The sequence below is a fragment of the Nicotiana tabacum genome, chromosome 10 (genome assembly GCF_000715075.1).
Source record: "Nicotiana tabacum cultivar K326 chromosome 10, ASM71507v2, whole genome shotgun sequence".
Classification (NCBI taxonomy): Eukaryota; Viridiplantae; Streptophyta; class Magnoliopsida; order Solanales; family Solanaceae; genus Nicotiana; species Nicotiana tabacum.
In genome coordinates, this window is record NC_134089.1 from 89045924 (window position 1) to 89064798 (window position 18875).

At 37.5% G+C, this 18875-nt stretch overlaps 2 protein-coding genes across 2 annotated transcripts; both read right to left on the bottom strand.

The window, feature by feature from the left end:
- Positions 1-452: 452 nt before the first annotated feature.
- LOC107797619 (uncharacterized) lies at positions 453-5075 on the bottom strand. The gene is made up of 5 exons (XM_016620518.2): positions 4571-5075; positions 2196-2281; positions 1806-2111; positions 1610-1693; positions 453-1080 (listed from the first exon to the last, which is right to left on the bottom strand). The coding sequence occupies exons 1-5, from the start codon at positions 4940-4942 to the stop codon at positions 639-641; spliced, it is 1290 nt and encodes a 429-aa protein (XP_016476004.1). The 5' UTR covers positions 4943-5075; the 3' UTR covers positions 453-638.
- Positions 5076-8130: 3055 nt separating this feature from the next.
- LOC107797618 (WEB family protein At5g55860-like) lies at positions 8131-14580 on the bottom strand. The gene is made up of 3 exons (XM_016620517.2): positions 13906-14580; positions 10762-10954; positions 8131-10203 (listed from the first exon to the last, which is right to left on the bottom strand). The coding sequence occupies exons 2-3, from the start codon at positions 10927-10929 to the stop codon at positions 8344-8346; spliced, it is 2028 nt and encodes a 675-aa protein (XP_016476003.1). The 5' UTR covers positions 10930-10954; positions 13906-14580; the 3' UTR covers positions 8131-8343.
- Positions 14581-18875: the final 4295 nt, after the last annotated feature.

An 18875-nucleotide genomic window follows, 5' to 3' on the forward strand; every position in this document is an offset into this window, starting at 1 on the left:
CTGATATAGCGATCTTGTCCAAGCAGAATATTAATAAGAACCTTGCTTTAAAATACCCGTGATTCACCTGGTATATGGAATTGATTTTACTATTCCTGGCTTTGATATATTAATATTATCGCATGAAGCATCCAAGCTATGGGTGATGCCAAATAAACCATTTCCTCTGAATCCTGACATGCAGTTAAGTTTGTGCTCCGATACTTCAGATGGCAAAGAAATTTTTTGTTCTACCTGGAAAACATCAAAAATTTGATCCAAGAGCCTGGCTGTGGTTTTACAACTAAAAATGGAACAAACCTGTATACAAATTGGAAATTCACATGCCCTTTGGGATCACAGTTGCACGTTCTTTCTTTCTTTTTTCTCACAAAGACAGCCAGCACATTCATAGACCTTAGAAACAAATTTAGACACCAGGAAGCGCATAAACATAAAAGAATACATGCCTAAATTTACAGCACCAATTGTCTTTCATTACTCTGTTCTGGCATAAGTCGCATCCCAAAGTAAATTAAATTAGACTTCCTTTCAGTGACTTGCACATGCAATAACCTCAATTTACATCAGGAAAGCAGAAAGATGTTTTTTACCCAACAACGGAATTTGCACGACAAACGTGAGTCTCTTTACGAATATTACTTCAGCTGCCTGTAGCAATTGAAGGCGTAGGCAACTGATACGACAGCACCAATAACAGCAAGAACTGCATATGTATCTTCCCGCTCCCAGCTCTCGTACCATGTAGGCATGGAGCACACTTTGCGAGAGCGAGCCCCTTTTCCACTATTACTTCGAGAAATTTGTCGCCTGAAGCTCTTTTTCTTTTCAGATGTAAAGTCAGTGTTTTCTTGGTGGAGATCGAAATTTTCAGTATTGACTGGTAATTGAGTGTTCTGACAACAAGAGATATTCCCATTTGCCCTGCAACAGTCAATACCCTCTAATTGGGAGCCACATGTGCTAGTACCAACATCATCTGAGTTTTTGGTGCCTCTTCCCATATATGTTCCACCATTAACACTGAGCCTATATTCTTGGGATGCTTTCTGTTCGTCTTCAGACAGTCCCATCTGGCCCCTGAAATAAAATTTTGGTATTCTAGATAAACAGAAAAGTAAAAGTTTCATTGATGCATGCAAAAGTGCCTTCTGCACCCCCCTGCAAGCAGAGTAGGACAAATGATGCTTGAAAAGCCAATTTTTCACCTCTACAAAATTAGGATTGTTTTTACAAAACACTTCCTCATTAGTAACGTTAATGAGTACATTGGAATCAACATTATTGAGTTCTTACACCCTCATAATTTTATGGAACACTGAATTTCCATTGCCAATTATATCTAAAAAATTTGTTTCCCCAAAAACATAAATTTGGCTCCATAAGCAGATAAGGGCACAGGTTTATGGAACTTAAGCCGTTTAAAAGGTAACTAAATATTGACACAACAATGCCTTGGAAACATACATAACTTGAATCTTAATCACACTTTTAAAAGTGCCATTGCAAACGTTTTAGAGCTGACAAGTATAGAATAGCTTAAAGACACATTAAAATCATTTAGAAGTAGTCACATGCAATTTCTCCAGATGTCAGATAAGAGAATTACCTCCACAACCAATCAACAATTTCTCCTTTAGCAACATGCTGTTCAAGCAACTGAGGTACATCATCAGGTGTAACATAGCCATACCTAATGCCCAACAAAATCAAATATATAATTAACTACCCAGCTCAAATTCATCAACTGCCTGCATCAGAGATAACAAAGCCCAAAAGAAAAGGGGCATAAGGTTTCTCCTAACCAGTGTCCGGAGATTTCCTTGTTAGTGTTTGGTCCGAATATGATCACATTTCCAGCAAACTTGTGTCCCCCGATGTGTGAGCATGGACTAACAGATATTTTTCCTTGAAGATCATGTTTCTCTATCTCCTCCCTAAGTCTACTTACTATAGCTGGTCCACAAACACCACATCGACGATCTCTTGAACCATGACAGCACACAAATATGTACCATCCAGTCAGAGCTTCAGGATTTCCAGGTAACCACTCACCATCCTTCACTAGCACCTCCTCAACAAATGTGTCAACATCAAAATGAGTCAATCTCCTGCAACATAGGTGAATTTAATCACTTAATAAGTATGCAGTCAACAGCACCAGATGCACTAGAATAGTATATCGTATTTCAGACCTGTATCTGATCATGTCCGGAAAGATCAACACATCCCCATTTGATGTCTCAGTTCCATCATGCCCTTCACATATTGTTAACCGAGTCTTGAAGAAAGAAAATTTATAAGGTAAATCACTATAGATATTACCGTGATCATGAAGAAATCATAACCAATTCAACAATTTACTCAAGAAAAAAATCTCTGAAAGCTGGCAGACCAAAGGCAAAACTGTTTTATGTTCAATAATACTTTTATCACAAAAGATGAAGTACATAATAGCAAGACGGAATCTAAATTCGCATAAAGCATTTCAAAGGCAACGCTAAATTACATCATAGCTACTTCCAGGACCAAAGTCAAAAAATAAGAGCACTACCCTGGGTATTCAAGACTTTAACTTTCAAGAGCTACGCCTAGAGATCATATAGATAAGTCAAGAAGGACGCCAGAACTCAATTTTTAGAGCCAAGCAAAGAGATTATATATGCCTCGAGAAGGATACCAGTTGTAGAAGTCGGCATGCTAGTAAAGGTGTTGAAACAGACTACAAATTATGAAAACAAAAGCAATAATCCGGATTGTTACTTAGCGTTCTATAAATTGCTAGCACATTGTGCACAGGGAGACCATACTGATCTGCAATTCGCCTTAACAGGATATAGAAAATGGAATCAACTAACCGAAGATAAAATGTTTTACAATTCTTCGGCTCTCTCTAATAAGAAAGTGCACTTCTGCCCCTTACAGTAGCATGTCAAATGCACCTTTGTCCTCATACTTTGAAAATTAAACTTCACAATGTCATTTTAAATTAATTTATTGCAAATCTTCAGCTTACTAATTTTCGTATGCAATTGAAGTGAATGTTTTTCTGCCAGGTAATCTAGTGGCAAATCATACACAACCTTGAAAAACAAATAGTAGGCTGTGTGTCCACTCCTCAGTGTTGGATTTCATGATTGACTGTTAGGGAAACTGGGCAATCAACCACAATGAATCAGGTTTTTCTTCATTTCACCATTTAAAATTCTTCTTTAAGGGTGTTCATGGCTTATTTTTCCAATAATAGTAAGTAGACTGCAAGCTAAGCAAGTGATAGAGTCTCAATAGTACAATATATAGCAACATAAAATAAGGCAAAAGTTAGGTTGCTCGTTAGATCTTCACTGATCGACTCGATGATTGTGACTTGTGGGGATACTTAATGGGAGTTCTATCACGACTAATCAGTTTTTCCCGTCTTAAGCATTAAATGTTCTTGTTCAAGAGTGAATGTCCCTCATTTTCTCCATCATTAGAAAAGTAGAATGTTCTCTCTTTCTTTCTTTTTTCTAGTTTTTCGTCATAAAAAGATGGGATCAAACTCAACGATGGGGGTCAGAAGAGTAACATGTGGCCATCTGCTGCTCCATAGTGGGATAAGTGAATTTTTACTGTTTTTAGTGCTTCTTTCTTAACGGTCAATTGGTTCGAGGCAGTAAAACAAAAGTTACGAGAAAAACAAACATGTACAATAACGTGGCTACTTAAGGTATTCTGCTGTACCTACACAAGTTCAATCAAAATTACGTCAAACGAGAACAATTTGCTCTTAAACTTAAGACAAGCTATGCAGGATGGAAAATGGCAAGTCATATGATCTACTTAATTATACAGGTGGACTCTAGCAATTGAAAATTGGAGACTGTTAAAGTTTTTATCCAAAGGAAAAGAAACTGTACAAGGACAAAAAGTGTATACGAACAAATAATGTAGGAACTAACTGTGCATTTTACTTTTCAGTCTATTGCTATATGCAGGAAGAACTCAGTTCAGACATCCGAATAAGTAACAATGTAAAAAACCAAGGAATGCCCATCTTTTAAAAGAAAGCATCTGCATAAATTTAAGAAAGCTTTAACTCGAAAGCTGATGGAAGCAGTTCTTCCCACCCAATTCAAATGGCGTGTTGGGCTTGTTTGCTTATCAACATAGCCAAAGGTTTAAGGATGATATGAGATGTAAATTATTTGATTTTTTCCAAAATAAAATTTGACATTTTGAAACTACATGATAAACGACTAACAAGTTAGAAATATACTCATTTCAGAATGCTAAAAGACCTAATACCCAATCACGCGCCTAAATCCGTTAGAGCTAGAGCTATATAAATCCTTCATATTAATTCAACTCTAATCAGGCTTATTTCAGGTAAATTACAATTAGATGTTAAAAGACTAATTTTTTGAATAAAAGAAATGGTATTGGTCAAACTTTAATATAGTACTAATTGAATTTCCAGTAACTCATTAGCAATTATATCCATGGGCATACTAGAAGATAATAACAGCTAGCACAATGCAGTATAGCTACTTATTCAAAATTTTAAAACAAAGTGACACGTGGCACAAACCTGCTTGTTGATATCATTCTTGCGAGCAGAAAGAGCAGCAGCAAGAAGCCTAGGCAAGCGATCAAACTCAGTGGCCTGAATACGCGGAGGCCAAACTTGAGGATTTTTGTAGCAAAGGAAGACGTGGCGGTCATAGAAATCGACAGTACCAACGAGTGGAGTCTGGCGAAAATCAGGACGGGAAAAACCGAACTCGGCATCGGAAGTGCCGGCGGCGGCGTCGAGGCCGGAGAGAAAACCCTCGTTCTGGAAACTTCCAGAAGCGCTACCGATCTGAGAAGAATCTAGAAGGAAGCTGTCCGCATCGGAGACGGTTATTGGGGAAGAAGTGTTAGGGTTTATGAAATCGTTGTCCCTGTTGCTACTCGCCATTACTGAGTGGACTGAGGGAGTATTAATGGTGTCTTTCTAACTTTGACCTCTGGGATAGTGAAATGGACTCTTCTTCAATTGATTATTACTCCTCTGTTATTACACCCTGTACTTTAGTTTCCTTTTTTTTTTGTTCCTTTCCACATTTGGGTGGACAGTGAACTTTTTTAAGAGTTAGCAATACTTTTATTTATTATGGGTAAAATTATATGTACTTTATTTTTTTTTAAAGGAAGTGCAAAATCAAAAGAATAATTAAAAAGATGGAATAATTTATTATAATCAATTAAATTACATTAATACTTTTAAATTTATTTCATATTGTTAATATATAGTCCACTTTAGTTAATTTTTTGGTTGTTTTCACGCATTTTAAGAAATTCACTTATTAGCATTAGTTAATCTCGGGTTCGAGCCCTGAGTATGGAAAAATCCTTGGTAGATAGCGCTTCTCCCTGAAAGCGGCCCTACGCAGCACGAATCCGGATATAGTCGGGCTCCAATGCGGGTACCGGACACCGGATGGGAAACCAAAAAAAAAAAAAAAAATTGACCATATTAACCTTAATTTGTTCATTGAAAATATAACAAATAGTCCTAAGCTCTTTACTCCAAGGACAACTTTGGAAAAAAAAAGTTAATTCCTTTTTGATATTTGAAAAAATCAAATACTGTAAACCACAAAAAAGGACAAAAAATCGATTAAAATGGATCGAAGGGGATATAAGTTAAATTTTTGAAGTTATTTTTTGAGAAATTTTCATAAAGCACTATCTTTTAGTAGTAATTAGCCATTTATAGATACCATTTGCTATATTACGGATTATAGATACATTTTCTGTGGTTATAAGATGTATTTGATGTATTTAAGCTATTGTATTCATGAATACAATAACAAAAATAGGCGTGGATCACGAAAGTCCAGCTAATCAGTTGTTGTATTCGAGTGTATTCGACTGTATTCATAGAGTGAAACATGGGATTACAGCTGGACAGATTATTGTATTCGACTGTATTCACGACGTGAAATAAGGGATTACACTGTTTTAAAACGGAAAGTGAATCAATTAACATAATAGATTTCTAATATAACTCAACAAACTCAATTATAACATACAAATTTTGTATTTTCAGTTATAAAAAAGATTCTCAACTGAAAAATACACCAAAAACATAGCAATCTTCAGAGAAATTATGTAATACATCTGAATACATAAATTATATTAATGAAAAAAAAAACATATGAATACATTCATGGCATATAGCGAGACAATGAATACAATGAAATACATAGAATACAACGGGATACATTGAAATAAATTGAAAAAAAGACAGTGAATATAATGAAATACATGGAATACAACGAGATACATTGAATTACAATGAAAAAAAGACAATGAATACAATGAAATATATTAACAGAAAATCAAGTTGCTCAGCCTCAAACTCCGTCGTCTTTGTTCAAGAATAAACCCTAATTTCCGGCGACGAGCAAAAACCCTGAATCTCACAAAAAAGACCCTTCGTATTCAATAAAGTGCCCTTCGTATTTTAGGAAACCCAATTGGGAGCCCTTCATAACAGAAAATCAATAAGAAAAAGCAGAATAACAGGCTTTTTGATAAATTGGTTATACTCTCTCAAAAGATAGTGATGCCTGTGTCTGGTTTTATGGATTACTCATGCTGCAAGTTGTTATTTGGTACATCACCATTTTTCTAGCCAATATCCCTAATGACAAGCACTTCGTAACAACCCCGCCAAAAAATTTCATGAATCAAGTGCCCTCTGTCAGTGCCCTTCGTAAGAGAAATTTTTCACGAAATCCAATAAGGGAGCCCTTCGTAATAGAAAATCAAGTTGCTTCTGACGAAGCCTTCAGTTGTGTTTTCAGGGAATAGGGGAAAAGAATGACATGTATCAAAATAGAGAGAGAAAGAAAAGAGTGTAACTGAATAGCGTATTTACTGGCTTAGGGTAGGAGGTAGCCAAAATTAGATATTTTGTTATAAATATTAAAAAATATTTATAGAATATAATTTTTTTAAATGATATTTATTTAAAATAAATAAGGTGTTAACCTTTGCTATCGGAGGTAAAAATTCCTTATTTTAAAAATTCCTTATTTTTTCCAGTAGTTAAGAATAACAATTTAATGTAGTGTCACCGGTTTGAATTGAAGTAACTAAAAAAGTTCAATGCTTTTTCTTGCAATAATGAATTTGAGGCGTACCTTCGTTTCCAAATAACTTGATACGGAGTTTAAGGAATTAAGACAAAACTGTTGAATCTTGTGATATTTAAACTAATAGCCTGTTTGATCAAGCTTTTTTTCGGGCCAAAAGCTTCTCTCCAAATTGAGGTGTTTGGCCAAACTTTTGGAAGGAAAAAAGTGCTTTTGAGGAGAAGCAGAAGCAGAAAAAAGTAGCTTCTCCCCAAAAAAGCAGAAGCAGAAAAAAGCAGAAAAGCTTGGTCAAACACTAATTACTCATCAAAAGTGTTTTTTTAATTAATTAGTCAAACACAAACTACTTCTCACCAAAACACTTTTTAAAAACACTTCTCAAAATAAGCTTATTTTAGAAGCTTGGCCAAACGGGATACATGCATGTGTATCACGTAGCAAAATGTCTTGTGAGTCTTTATTGTGTTAACATGTTATGTGGGATATTGAAATTAAAAGAGTTTTCTACTAAAAAAAAGAAAGTGGATTTTTTTAAAAACTGACTAAAAAGATAATTACAGTGCTTCAATTGTTGAAAATGTCTTATTAATCTGATCTTACCCTAAGTCCTTCAACGCTTACTTGGTATGAGAGTATCACACCAAACACTAATCTCTGTGGTCAGTTTTGTATTAATTATTCGCTATAGTCAAAGAGATTTTCCCCCATGTATAGCAGAAAGGCCCTAATGTTTTTATCTTGCTATTCATTATCATCGGTTTTCTAATGACTATAAGGCAGCTTAATGTTTTAATTAGCCATCAATTAATTATATGATTAGATCAGTTTCGTTGACTCAACATGTTTCTTAATAAATACTAAACAAGACTTATCTTATTGATCATTCTGAGTCAAAATGAACACAGATATTAGCAGGAGCAAGTAATATAAAAGGGCAAAAACGACTTATAGTCTGTATTATTCTTAGGTTGCATATATTTACCTTTTCCGTGGAAGTTGAGGATGGTCAAGAAAAGAGTCTTATAAGCATCTTATTTATGCGAGTCAATTGCATATAACTCTTAATAACTTACTTTCAAACACACAAAATAAATACCAAAAGTGAAAGGGAAAAGAAAATGCCGTTCCACAGGTTTCAGATATACACAATCCATGGCATATAGAACGGTTCCTCTCCACCACACATATTTTGCGCACACAAAATTTTGGCAAAGTGCTACCAAACAGGCTTCTCTCCAGGCAGATATGAAGGAGAACTTCCCTCTACTTGGTTTTTCTTCTTCTGAAAAATGCCACTGATATTAGGCATCAATACCTTCTTCTTTGACACAGATGTCTTTGCTTTCTGCAACTTGCGTGATTCCGTTATCTTCTCTTGTGAGTTTTGCTTCCAGGTTTCCACTGGTGGTGGGTGCATCTTTGAATGCGACTCCATGAACTTCTCCAATGGCTTCTCCTTCTCAACTCTGTAACCTTGAGGAGATGATTCGTAGTTCATCTGCTGTTCAGCAAGAATACGAGAAGCTGCCTCGGCTGCCTTCTTTTGATCACGTTCTCGCCATCTTCTAAGCTCCCCTTCTACGGCCTTCTTGGCAGCTTCTGCCATCTCTGCCTTCTTCAATGCTTCCTGAGTAGCTGTTTTTATATCGTCAATCTCCTTCTGAGTAGCATCCAACTTTTTGAGGGCCTCATTCTCACTTGCTTTCACGGCCTCTACCTGAGCTATTACAGCTCCCACTCTAATTTCTGCTAATTTATCAAATTCTTCAACTTTACGGCTCAAAGAGTCAAACTCGTCTTTTGATAAAGTGATATGAGAACCAGACTCGGACATTGAGGATCGTGCAGTCGCGTTCTTTTCAGATAAAATCTTAATTTCATCACGAGCCCCAGCCTCAGCTGATTTTGCTTCTTCAGCTTCTTCCATCGCCACTTTAAGCTTCTTTTCTGCTTCTTCAAATGCCATTCTAGTGGCTTCTGCTTCTCTCTTTAATTCTTCTGCTTGCTTTTTCATCTCTTCAGCTTCAAGCTTGGCATTTTCAGTCTCCAAGGTCAGCTGATGGAGAGTAGAGATCATTTCTTCGGAAGCCCCTCTTGCTCTGGATTCTTCTGCAACTGCTACTTCAAGCTCAGATTTGACTTTCCGGAGCTTGATGTGCAGACCCACAGCAAGTGATTCTGTCTCCGCCTCCTTCTCTTTCAGATCAGAATGTTCTTTCTTCACATTCTCCAGCTCCAGTTTAAGGGTCTCTAACAAGGTCTGCAGAGTGCTCTCTTCTTCTGCCACTTTATGCAGTGATTCCTTAGCATCATCCAGCTCTGCAGTAACAGCTGTCACTGTATCAAGGTCAGAAGACTTCGTGCTATCCATCTCTTTTCGCAGAGCTTCAATTTGGGATGTTGTTTCAGCCAATTGTGCTTCCAGACTCCTGGCTATGTCCCCATTGGTTTCTTTCCTCAATGCAAGTAACTTCTCTGCTGACTCTTCAAGTTTAGCTTTGTAGGACTGCTTCTGAACATCCTTTTCAGCATAAATCTTTGCTTCCTCCTCCCGCTCCTGCACACAGGCAAGTTTTAGTTGATTAATTGACTCCTGGACAGCTGCTATTTCCTTGGAGAGCTCACTAGCTCTTTCCACGTTTGCTTTGGCAGTACGCCCAGCTTCTGCTGCCTGCTCAATAGCGACAGCTTTTTCTTCCATAGATGTATTACAATCCTGACGGATTTTCCTAAGCTCTTGCTTTGCGGTATTAAGATCAGCTATTTCAGCCATATACTTTTCTCTCGCAGTTTCCAAATCCACCTTCCAAGAACCATCATTCCCAATAACAGAGCCATCATTTGCTTCTTCAAGATGGTTCACCTGACTCTTTGCTGCTTCTGTTGCCTTTATAGCTGAATCCTTTGACTCACATACAAGTTTGAGCTTATGGGTGAGGTCCCCAACAGTGCGTTTTGCCCTTTCAAGCTCGGTGAGTGCTTGGTCTTTTGTGGTTTCAGCATTTTTCAACTGCTCCTTCAACTTGTTTAGCTCTTTCTGGGCTAAATGAAGCTGTGTTTCCTTTGCCAATACCCTCTGAAAGAAAGAAAAAATAATGTTACTAAGGTGAGGCTATCTGGTTGCAGACCCTGACACTAACCAATGCTTAGATTTAAATATTCTGTATTCAGTCACTTCAGAGCATCTAATGCCTATTACAACTCCAAAGAAAAAAAGTTCTGAAAGTAAAAATGAAGCAGAAATTTTTTTTATACACACTACCCAAGTAAGGTGGACTGGGGTGCTTCAAGAAATTAATCAAGAAAGAAGGTGCTTCAAGAAATTAATCAAGAAAGAAGGTGCTTCAAATATGCATATACAGGACAAAACCTTGATGAATAGATGGAGATGCTTGCATGCACAAACCTTTATAATATACTAGATAACAAGAATATTAGTGTGTGTACTAGGCAAGAGGAAATTTGGATTAGAAGTTCATTCTCTAACTTTTCCTTGTCTACTAAGTTAATAATCAATCTTAATCATAAAACGACCATTTACTACAAGCAGAACGGATAATGTTAGTCGCAATAAAAACATTTTAACTTTTCCAATCAGGATAATGATACATATTTGAACCACAGTATCATATACCTCTGCGGACTGAGGTTTTGCCTTCTTGATTGCTGGTTTTTCCCCTGAGAAAGCACCTTCCCCAAACAAGTTAACAGCATCTTTGACAGACTGAAATGGTGCACTTGTATCTATCTCTCCAACTTGTATAGGAGATCCAGTGATCTTCTTATGGTCTTTTGCAACCATATTGCAATCTTTTTGACACAATCACCTATCAAGAAAAGCAAAGAAAAGTTGACTGGGAGTGATTAAAAACACAGTCAGAGTTTTCAACCTAGTAGATAAGAATAATATAGAAGCTCGAGATACACCAGTTTACAAGTGGTCATCATGCAATACAAGCTATAGTTAAATATGAGTCCCTCCTCGTACTTGAAAATCTTAAACATTCGATTCCCCTTTTGGTTATTCTCCTCATTGAAATATTGTACAGATAGGATGAGTACAGCTTCAGAAAGCACATTAGTCCATTAACATACAATGAAAAGCAAATACACAAGATCATTCAAGCAGTTCTGAGATTGGGAAGATTAGAAAAGCGTAAACCCAGAACTCAATGCGAAGAAGATGGAGAAATTTAACTTTTGGAGATGAGTTGAATTTTTTTTTTCTTAAGGCACACCTATCCCCTTCCCCAAGGATACTGAAACCTAATTCAATATGTTTTAAGCTACAATTATCTACCAAAATGTTACAAGACCAATCAATCAACACTCTTAGTTCATCACTGCAGCTAAAGTATTCCTCCTCAAGACCTCAACTACCTAAGACTGAAAGATGTTTGAGATTGTCAAAAAAACTTGCCATGATAGAACCCACTTACAGCACAATAATGGATGAGAACACGATAGTGGTGCATCAGACTAGGTCAATCATCAATGATCTGTCATGGCCAACTATGTTAAATGGATCCTTTCATTTGCCTTGTCATACACGTCAAACAGGTGTGACATGGCATTGGTATGTCGTGCAGATTCTTCAAATTACAGTACAAATTGGAAAAAACTACACATACGCGTACCAAAAAGTTACACATGCACTTGTTGGGATTTGTACCTGTAATTGTACACGAGTACGTGCAACATAGATGTAAAATACAGTGAGGATCTAGAATGACACCTGATAGAGAGAATTAAATGTCAGGTATTGTCTTAAACTATCACATGTCCACTACATTCAACCATCAATCTTGTTGTTGACCCATCCAGGTTGAAATGTTGCATCTTTTGACCTTAACACTCAAAAACCATTATTCTAGTTTTTTAGACGAATGTGTAGAAGTCATTTAGTTGCTTCAACTAGGTGCGCTATACCAATCTTATAGATACTCATCCATTCCACCAGCCACTGCAACGGCTTATTTGCCTGTAGCATGTGTTAGTATACTACCCAGATACTAGCACCCTTGTGCCTTTCACAGCACATCATAGGGAAACAAACCACAGATATGAGAATATTATCAAGCATTTTTCCTGCTCCTTTGAGCTACATGAATAGAAAGACACTTTCCTTTTGCTACATTGAGAAGAGTAGACTGTTTTCGACTTTACTTTCATCTGGAAAATGTCATGTTAAGTTATACTCAGACAGCTGTGTGTATACATGGAATGCATGTCTATAAAATGTACTTCATTCCTCAAAATCGATAAATCTAATCTCCAATTCTAGCCACTAAAAGCGCCATATCACCACTTTAAAACCTCCAAAGTTTCCTATATGACAAAAAGATAACTGACTTGAAAATGATAAGCCACCTTAGATTAGCACTCACATTAAGTCATTAGTGAAATCAAAAGTATTCACGCTGAGTTTGGTTGCCGTACATCTCAAGTTAAAAGCAAAACCACTATATTGAACTCTACTTTGGTGTATCTGACGGTGTGAAAGTATGGAGATGTCAAAATCCCGTTGAAGTAATTGTCTCTGCATGACATGCTGATGCAAGTATCACATTGAGGCTTCATCTGGGGATTTTAACAATTAAATTGGAGTAATCAAATCTTTAAATGCTTCCCAACCCAATAAGATTTTCTCCTGACAGAACCCATTTTGCATCGAGTTTGTCTTAGAGTCAAATTGTAATTTTTTGGTGAATCATGCCAAGGCTGAAATAGATTACACAAGAGATATAGCAAGGCTAATGTACTACAATTCTATTTGGCAAAAAATGGCAACTAAAATTAAACTTGGTTATAGTCCAACATTCCCTGGATATAAGTGTAACTAGTCAGCATGTAAACGTAAAATCAAATAAACTCCACGTGAAACAATGCAGAAACTTTCCAAACTAGAACTCAGTTTCTCCAAGTGTATCCAGCATCATGGGTTGCAAATAGCTACCTAAACATTCATTTTTGGAAGTGAAACAAACAGAGAAACAGATGCAAAGTTAGTGCACAAAAGCAAATACCTCTACAACTATCACTTACAAGGTACACTAAGCCAGAAATGTAATTATCACACCCTCTAAGATCGCAATCAGCATCAGTTGCATATACAAACATGTCTTCTCGACATTTTTTGGGTAAACTAAATTTGAAGTCTGATATTGGTAAATAGTTAAAGTAAGCAAGAAAATCATTTTAGTGCATAAAATTGCATTTGGTACATATTACAACAACATAGCTAGTGTATTCCCACAAGTGAGGTCTGGGGAGGGTAGTATGTATGCAAATCTTACCCCTACAAGGTAGAGAGGCTATTTCCGATTGCCCCTCGGATACTTCTAAAAGGTGAAACTAGCAACTTAGTGAGTGGAAGGCATCAAATTATGAAACTCGTAAAACAAAAAAAACAACTATACCTCAATCGGAAGCTCATAAAATTAGAAGAATTTTCTTTAAAAAATAATGCAAAAATATCCCCTCTGAAACCAGTAAGTAATACTATCATTTAATTTTATACTAATCATCACGAGATGTGAGTACGAAAAAGAAAAAATCATTACATTTCTCAGTTAAAACTTACCAACCAGAACAAGAGCAACTACACGGAACAAATTCTATTTACCAAGTCTACAAAGACTTAAAATGTAGCCTTAAAAGACTTAAAATTTAGCCTTACTTCAACGTGCTTCAGCACAAATTCAACACCAACAATTAATAATAGCAAGAAGGGAAAAAAAAGGCAGGCAAGCAAGGGTAAACATGGAAAAGAACTTACCTAATGATAACTCGAGCCCCAATCATATACGAAAGAGGGGAAAAAAGGGCACATCCATAAACCCTAGGAAAAAATCGTCAAGCTTTTGAATCCCAAAAGGGTCGATATGGCAGCAGCAAATTCTGAAGCAAAAGGCGAAAGTGGTTGACCCAACTAAACGTATGTCCAAAAGTCAATACTTTAACTACACAACATAAACCCAACAACCAAACAGTCCTTTCTTCAAGTTTTTAATTTTCAAGAGGTAAAAAAAAGGAATTTTGCAGAGACTAGGATGAGGGGAAATACTGTTTGTATAGTGAAAGGAGGAAGAAAATAAGCATGGGTAGTTGCAACATCCGAGATAGAGAGAAGCAGAAAATTCAAACGGTAAAGACAGGAATTGTTCACTGGTGGTATGAGAGAGAGGGGTGGGTGATGGTTTGAAAGTGAGAAAAGGCTAAAAAAGCTGTGTGTTGAATGACAAATATAGAAATGTATACTACTCCATCAGCTAATCAGAGAGGAGAGAGAGAGCAGAGAGAGAGAGAGCGAGAGTCCAAGTCAGCAAATGGCACCGTCCAAAGGCTGACTCTGTCTCTGAGCACGCAAAGGCTGGGTGAAAAAGAAGACGCACAAAGACAAAGGTTGCTAAAGATAGGGTAATAATATATGGATTAGCTATGTCATCCTCCATTATTAAGATTGTATTGTATTGAAATTTATACTTGCTAGGAGTAGTTTGTTTGGCCAAATATTTGGGAGGTCAAAACTATATTTTTTTTTCCTGAAAAGATAATATTTTTTTGAAAACTCACTGATATTTGTTTTTTTTTTTGTTAATACAGAAAAGCTAGGTAATCTTGGTTGAAAATTGTTCCCGCGAAGGTTTTCGAGGGATCAAAATTGAAGTTTCTAGGTTGGTTAAGATAGACATTTTAGTTCAAACATAATTTTTTATATTAATGACAATTAGTTTAAAAGAATTGCTATAAAAAGTCGAAACAAAACAAGTGAGGTTAATATTTCAAAGCCAAACCTAAAAGGTATTTTCTAAAATTAATTTCACTCCGTATTAAAACATGAATACAATGTCGGTTTACAAAAATAACCTTATAATATTAAGCATAATAACTCACAATAAAAGAACATAACCAAAATTTTAGATATTAGTCTTATAATCCTATTAGTTTTAGGATATAATACTACACGTTTGGAATCCTACGTGATTACCTTTAGGGATCCTACGTGATTACCTTTAGGAATCCTGTTAGTATAATTACTTTTGGGCAGTCTAATTCATATAAAATTGAACAAATAAATATCTTTAGTAATGCAATCCTATTACTTTTAGGATATACTTCTTAAAAATTTCTATTATCAATTTAATGTAACGATCCGACCGGTCGTTTTGAGCTTTTGCACTTTGCTCGCCAGTTCTCGGGCATGATTTGCCCCGTGTGATGGATTATGACTTATGTAAATCGTTGGTTTTGGTTTTCAGGGTAATCAGAATGAATTTGGAAGAACAGTTCTCAGTTTGAAGCTTGAAATTTGAAAAGTTTGACCAAGATTTAACTTGTTGATATATGATCTCGGATCAGAATTTTTATGATCTGGTTAGCTCCGTTAGGTGATTTGGGACTTAGGAGCGTGATCGGAATGCATTTTGGATGTTCGTGGAAGGTTTAGGCTTGAATTGGCGAAATTGAGATTTTAGCGTTCTCCGGTTGATAAGTGAGATTTTGATATAGGAGTTGAAATGGAATTACGGAAGTTGCAGAAGCTCCGTTGTGTCATTTGTGATGTGTGTGCAAAATTTCAGATCATTCGGACGTGGTTTCGTTGGGATTTTGATCGAAAGCGAAATTTGGAAGTTCTTGAAGCTCTTAGGCTTGAATCCGATGTGATTTTGGTGTTTTGAGCGTTCTGAAGGTTGGAACACGTTTGTATGAGGTTATGGGATATGTTGGCATGTTTGGTTGAGGTCCCGAGGGCCTCGGGTAAGTTTCGGATGGTTAAACGTATCAATTTTGGACTTTGGACTTGGCAGTTTTTGTTGGTTTTGTGTTGCACACGATTTGTTCTTCGCGTTCGCAGTCAGGGACCCGCGTTCGCGAAGGGTTTTCTGAGGCGGCGAATTTTGCCTTCACGTTCGCGTTTTGGGTGTCGCGTTCGCGATGTTTTGATGTTTTGATTCTCTGCATTTGCGAGGCCTGTGTCACGTTCGCTAGAGTAAGTGGGAGCAGATGGGGTCCCAGCCTTTTTGTGCTACGCGTAAGGAGGTCGCGTTCGCGATGGTTTGGAAAGCGGACGTTTTGCGTATGCGAGCCGGAGGTCACGTTCGCGTAAGGGGAAATTTTGGTCAACGATTTTTGTGCTTCGCGAACGTGAGGCCTTGACCGCGTTCGCGAAGAAGGTTTTTGATGCCTAGGTAGAATGTTTAAATAGCCATTGTCCGCGATTTTGGGGCTAACTTTAACCATTTTTGGGCGATTTTGGAGTTTTTTGAGAGGATTTAAAGAGGTATTCAAGATATAACACCTGGAGGTAAGATTTTTAAACTCAATACTCGATCCTACGTTGATTCTTACTTGTTTAATCATGAAATGTGTGGAAACTAAAGCCTAAAGTTGGGAAATTAGGGCTTGACTTTGGAGAGTGTAAATTGGAAACTTGAAGGGGCAATTAAGGTCTGATTTTGATGTTCTTGGTATGTATAGACTCGTGAAAGGATGAGGATTCTATGGATGTGATTTTTATCGGATTCCGAGACGTGGGCCTGGTGGCCGGGTTTGAGCAATTTCGGGATTTTTGATGTAAATCGGATATTTTCGAGTGGGCTTCGTTCCCTTAGCATATTTTAATGATTATGTACTGAGTGTGGCTAGATTTGGAGCATCCGGAGGTCGATTCGTGCGGTCAAAGCATCGCGGGCTAGAGTTTGGACCGGATCAAGGTGAGTAATGATTGTAAATGATGTCCTGAGGGTATGAAACCCCGGATTATACATCGTTGTGCTATATTGAGGTGACACACATCTTGATGACGAGCGTGGGTTCATGCACTATTGGGGATTGTGACTTAGTCCGTCCCGAATGACTATTTTACCACGTATTTGACTGAAATCTATTTGCTATCATCATGTCTTGGGCTGAATGCCATATTTGGGCTTCGTACCAACTATTTGAACCCTTAGGGGATTTTTATTGATATTTTCTCACTGTTTTGACTTTATATTTGAACTCAGTCATGCTATATTTCATTGTTTTCATAACTCAACCATGTTTACTCTGTTTTAATATATCAAATGATATTTCAATTAATATTTTGGGCTGAGCATCATATTTTACTGTTGCTCGAGTGGCTTATGTGATTTTGACTGAGTAAGGCTGAGGGCCTGTGCTGTGAGGATACTTTTGGGTCGGGTTGCACACCGCAGCGGTGTTACACTAATTATGATTATGAGGCCGAGGGCCTGAGTTTGTACGCCACAAGGTGGCTTGTTGATATGAGGCCGAAGGCCTAGTGATGATGCCACGAGATAGCTTGATATTGCGCTTGGGCCGTAAAGGGCCCCTCCAGGAGTCTGCACACCCCCAGTGAGCGCGAGTACCTATTGTGATGTGAGATATAGCCCGAGGGGCTGGTATTGTTGACATTGTGCCTGAGGGGCAATCCTTTATGTATTTATCTATCTTATTTGTCTGTCATTTACCTGTTTGACTGTGTATTTATGCCCGAGGGACGGATTTTCTGTGCTTATCTGTTCTAATTGCTTTGCATTCAATTGCTTAACTATTGAAAGTCATTTTTAAAGAAGTTCAAACTGAGCTAAGATGCTTTAAGAGATTTCATAGCTTCACTGCTTTCTTACTGATTTTGTACTACTTTTATACAGCATGTTGATGTACTTTTCGTGATTTCCTATCACTCAGTCTTTAGTTATGATTATTACTCACTGAGTTGGAGTACTCACTTTACTCCCTGCACCTTGTGTGCAGATTCAGATATTTCTGCACCCGGTAGCAGGTATTGATTGATCAGAGGCAGAGTCTTTGGAGTTTAGCAAGGTAGTTGCCCGACGTCCGCAACACTGCTTTTCTCCCTTTGATGTCATTAGACTGTATTTAGTACATTTACAGAAATTCCATTGTATTTTAGACCTTAGTAGATGCTCGTGACTAGTGACACCCCGATATCGGGCTGTATCTATTTCTGCACTGTTCTTTTAAACTTACATTATGCAATACCCGATTAACTAAGAAGGCTTAAATTGACTTATTAAAACTTTTGAAACAAACTTGGGGATTGTGTCGGCTGGCCTTGTCTTCACGAGAGGCTCCATCACGACCGGGTTCGATTTGGGGTCGTGACAAGTTGGTATCAGAGCCTAGATTACATAGGTCTCACGAGTCATGAGCAGGTTTAGTAGAGTTTCGCGGATCGGTACAGAGATGTCTGTATTTATCCTCGGGAGGCTGCAGAACCTTGAGGAAAAACTTCACATTCTTGAATTCTTATCGTGCGTCCTTGATTCAGCTTGAAATGTAACTCTTTGAATTCCTTCCACGTGTTCGCATGTGCGCATAAACGCTCAGTATCTGATGTGCATCAATGGCTTGTGAATCCTTGATCAAGGGGCGAGATGTGATCTCTGTGTGTTGATGTTGGGCCAGTCTGGAAGACTTGAGGCCGGATTTTTGCCTATAGCTCATGCCTTGAGCTGTTGATTTCGTGAGCGCGTGTTTCTGTGTCTATATGTTCTATTGCGTCCCTATTAAGGGGAGTAATGACTGGATAGCTACGTGATGAGTATGTTATGACTGCGAGGTGTATTTATATGATTTGGAAATGACAAGAAGAGTCTGCTGGAGGATAGAAGAACTATTAGGCACTTGATTTTCATCTCGATTTGAGGTATAGCCTCGAGTTATGGGTGTGTGAAGAATCTTTTCATGTGTTCTAGTTGGGAGTGAAGTGAATTTCAT

Bases quoted from the DNA above. Each gene is read 5' to 3' on its own strand.
- LOC107797619 (XM_016620518.2), bottom strand. From the start codon at position 4,942: ATGGCGAGTAGCAACAGGGACAACGATTTCATAAACCCTAACACTTCT. The intron at 2,282-4,570 runs GTTTGTGCCACG...TCTTTCTTCAAG, and splicing joins AGAATGATATCAACAAGCAG to ACTCGGTTAACAATATGTGA. The intron at 1,694-1,805 runs GTTAGGAGAAAC...GTTGGGCATTAG, and splicing joins AAGGAAATCTCCGGACACTG to GTATGGCTATGTTACACCTG.
- LOC107797618 (XM_016620517.2), bottom strand. From the start codon at position 10,929: ATGGTTGCAAAAGACCATAAGAAGATCACTGGATCTCCTATACAAGTT. The intron at 10,204-10,761 runs GTATATGATACT...TCTTTCTTTCAG, and splicing joins CAAAACCTCAGTCCGCAGAG to AGGGTATTGGCAAAGGAAAC.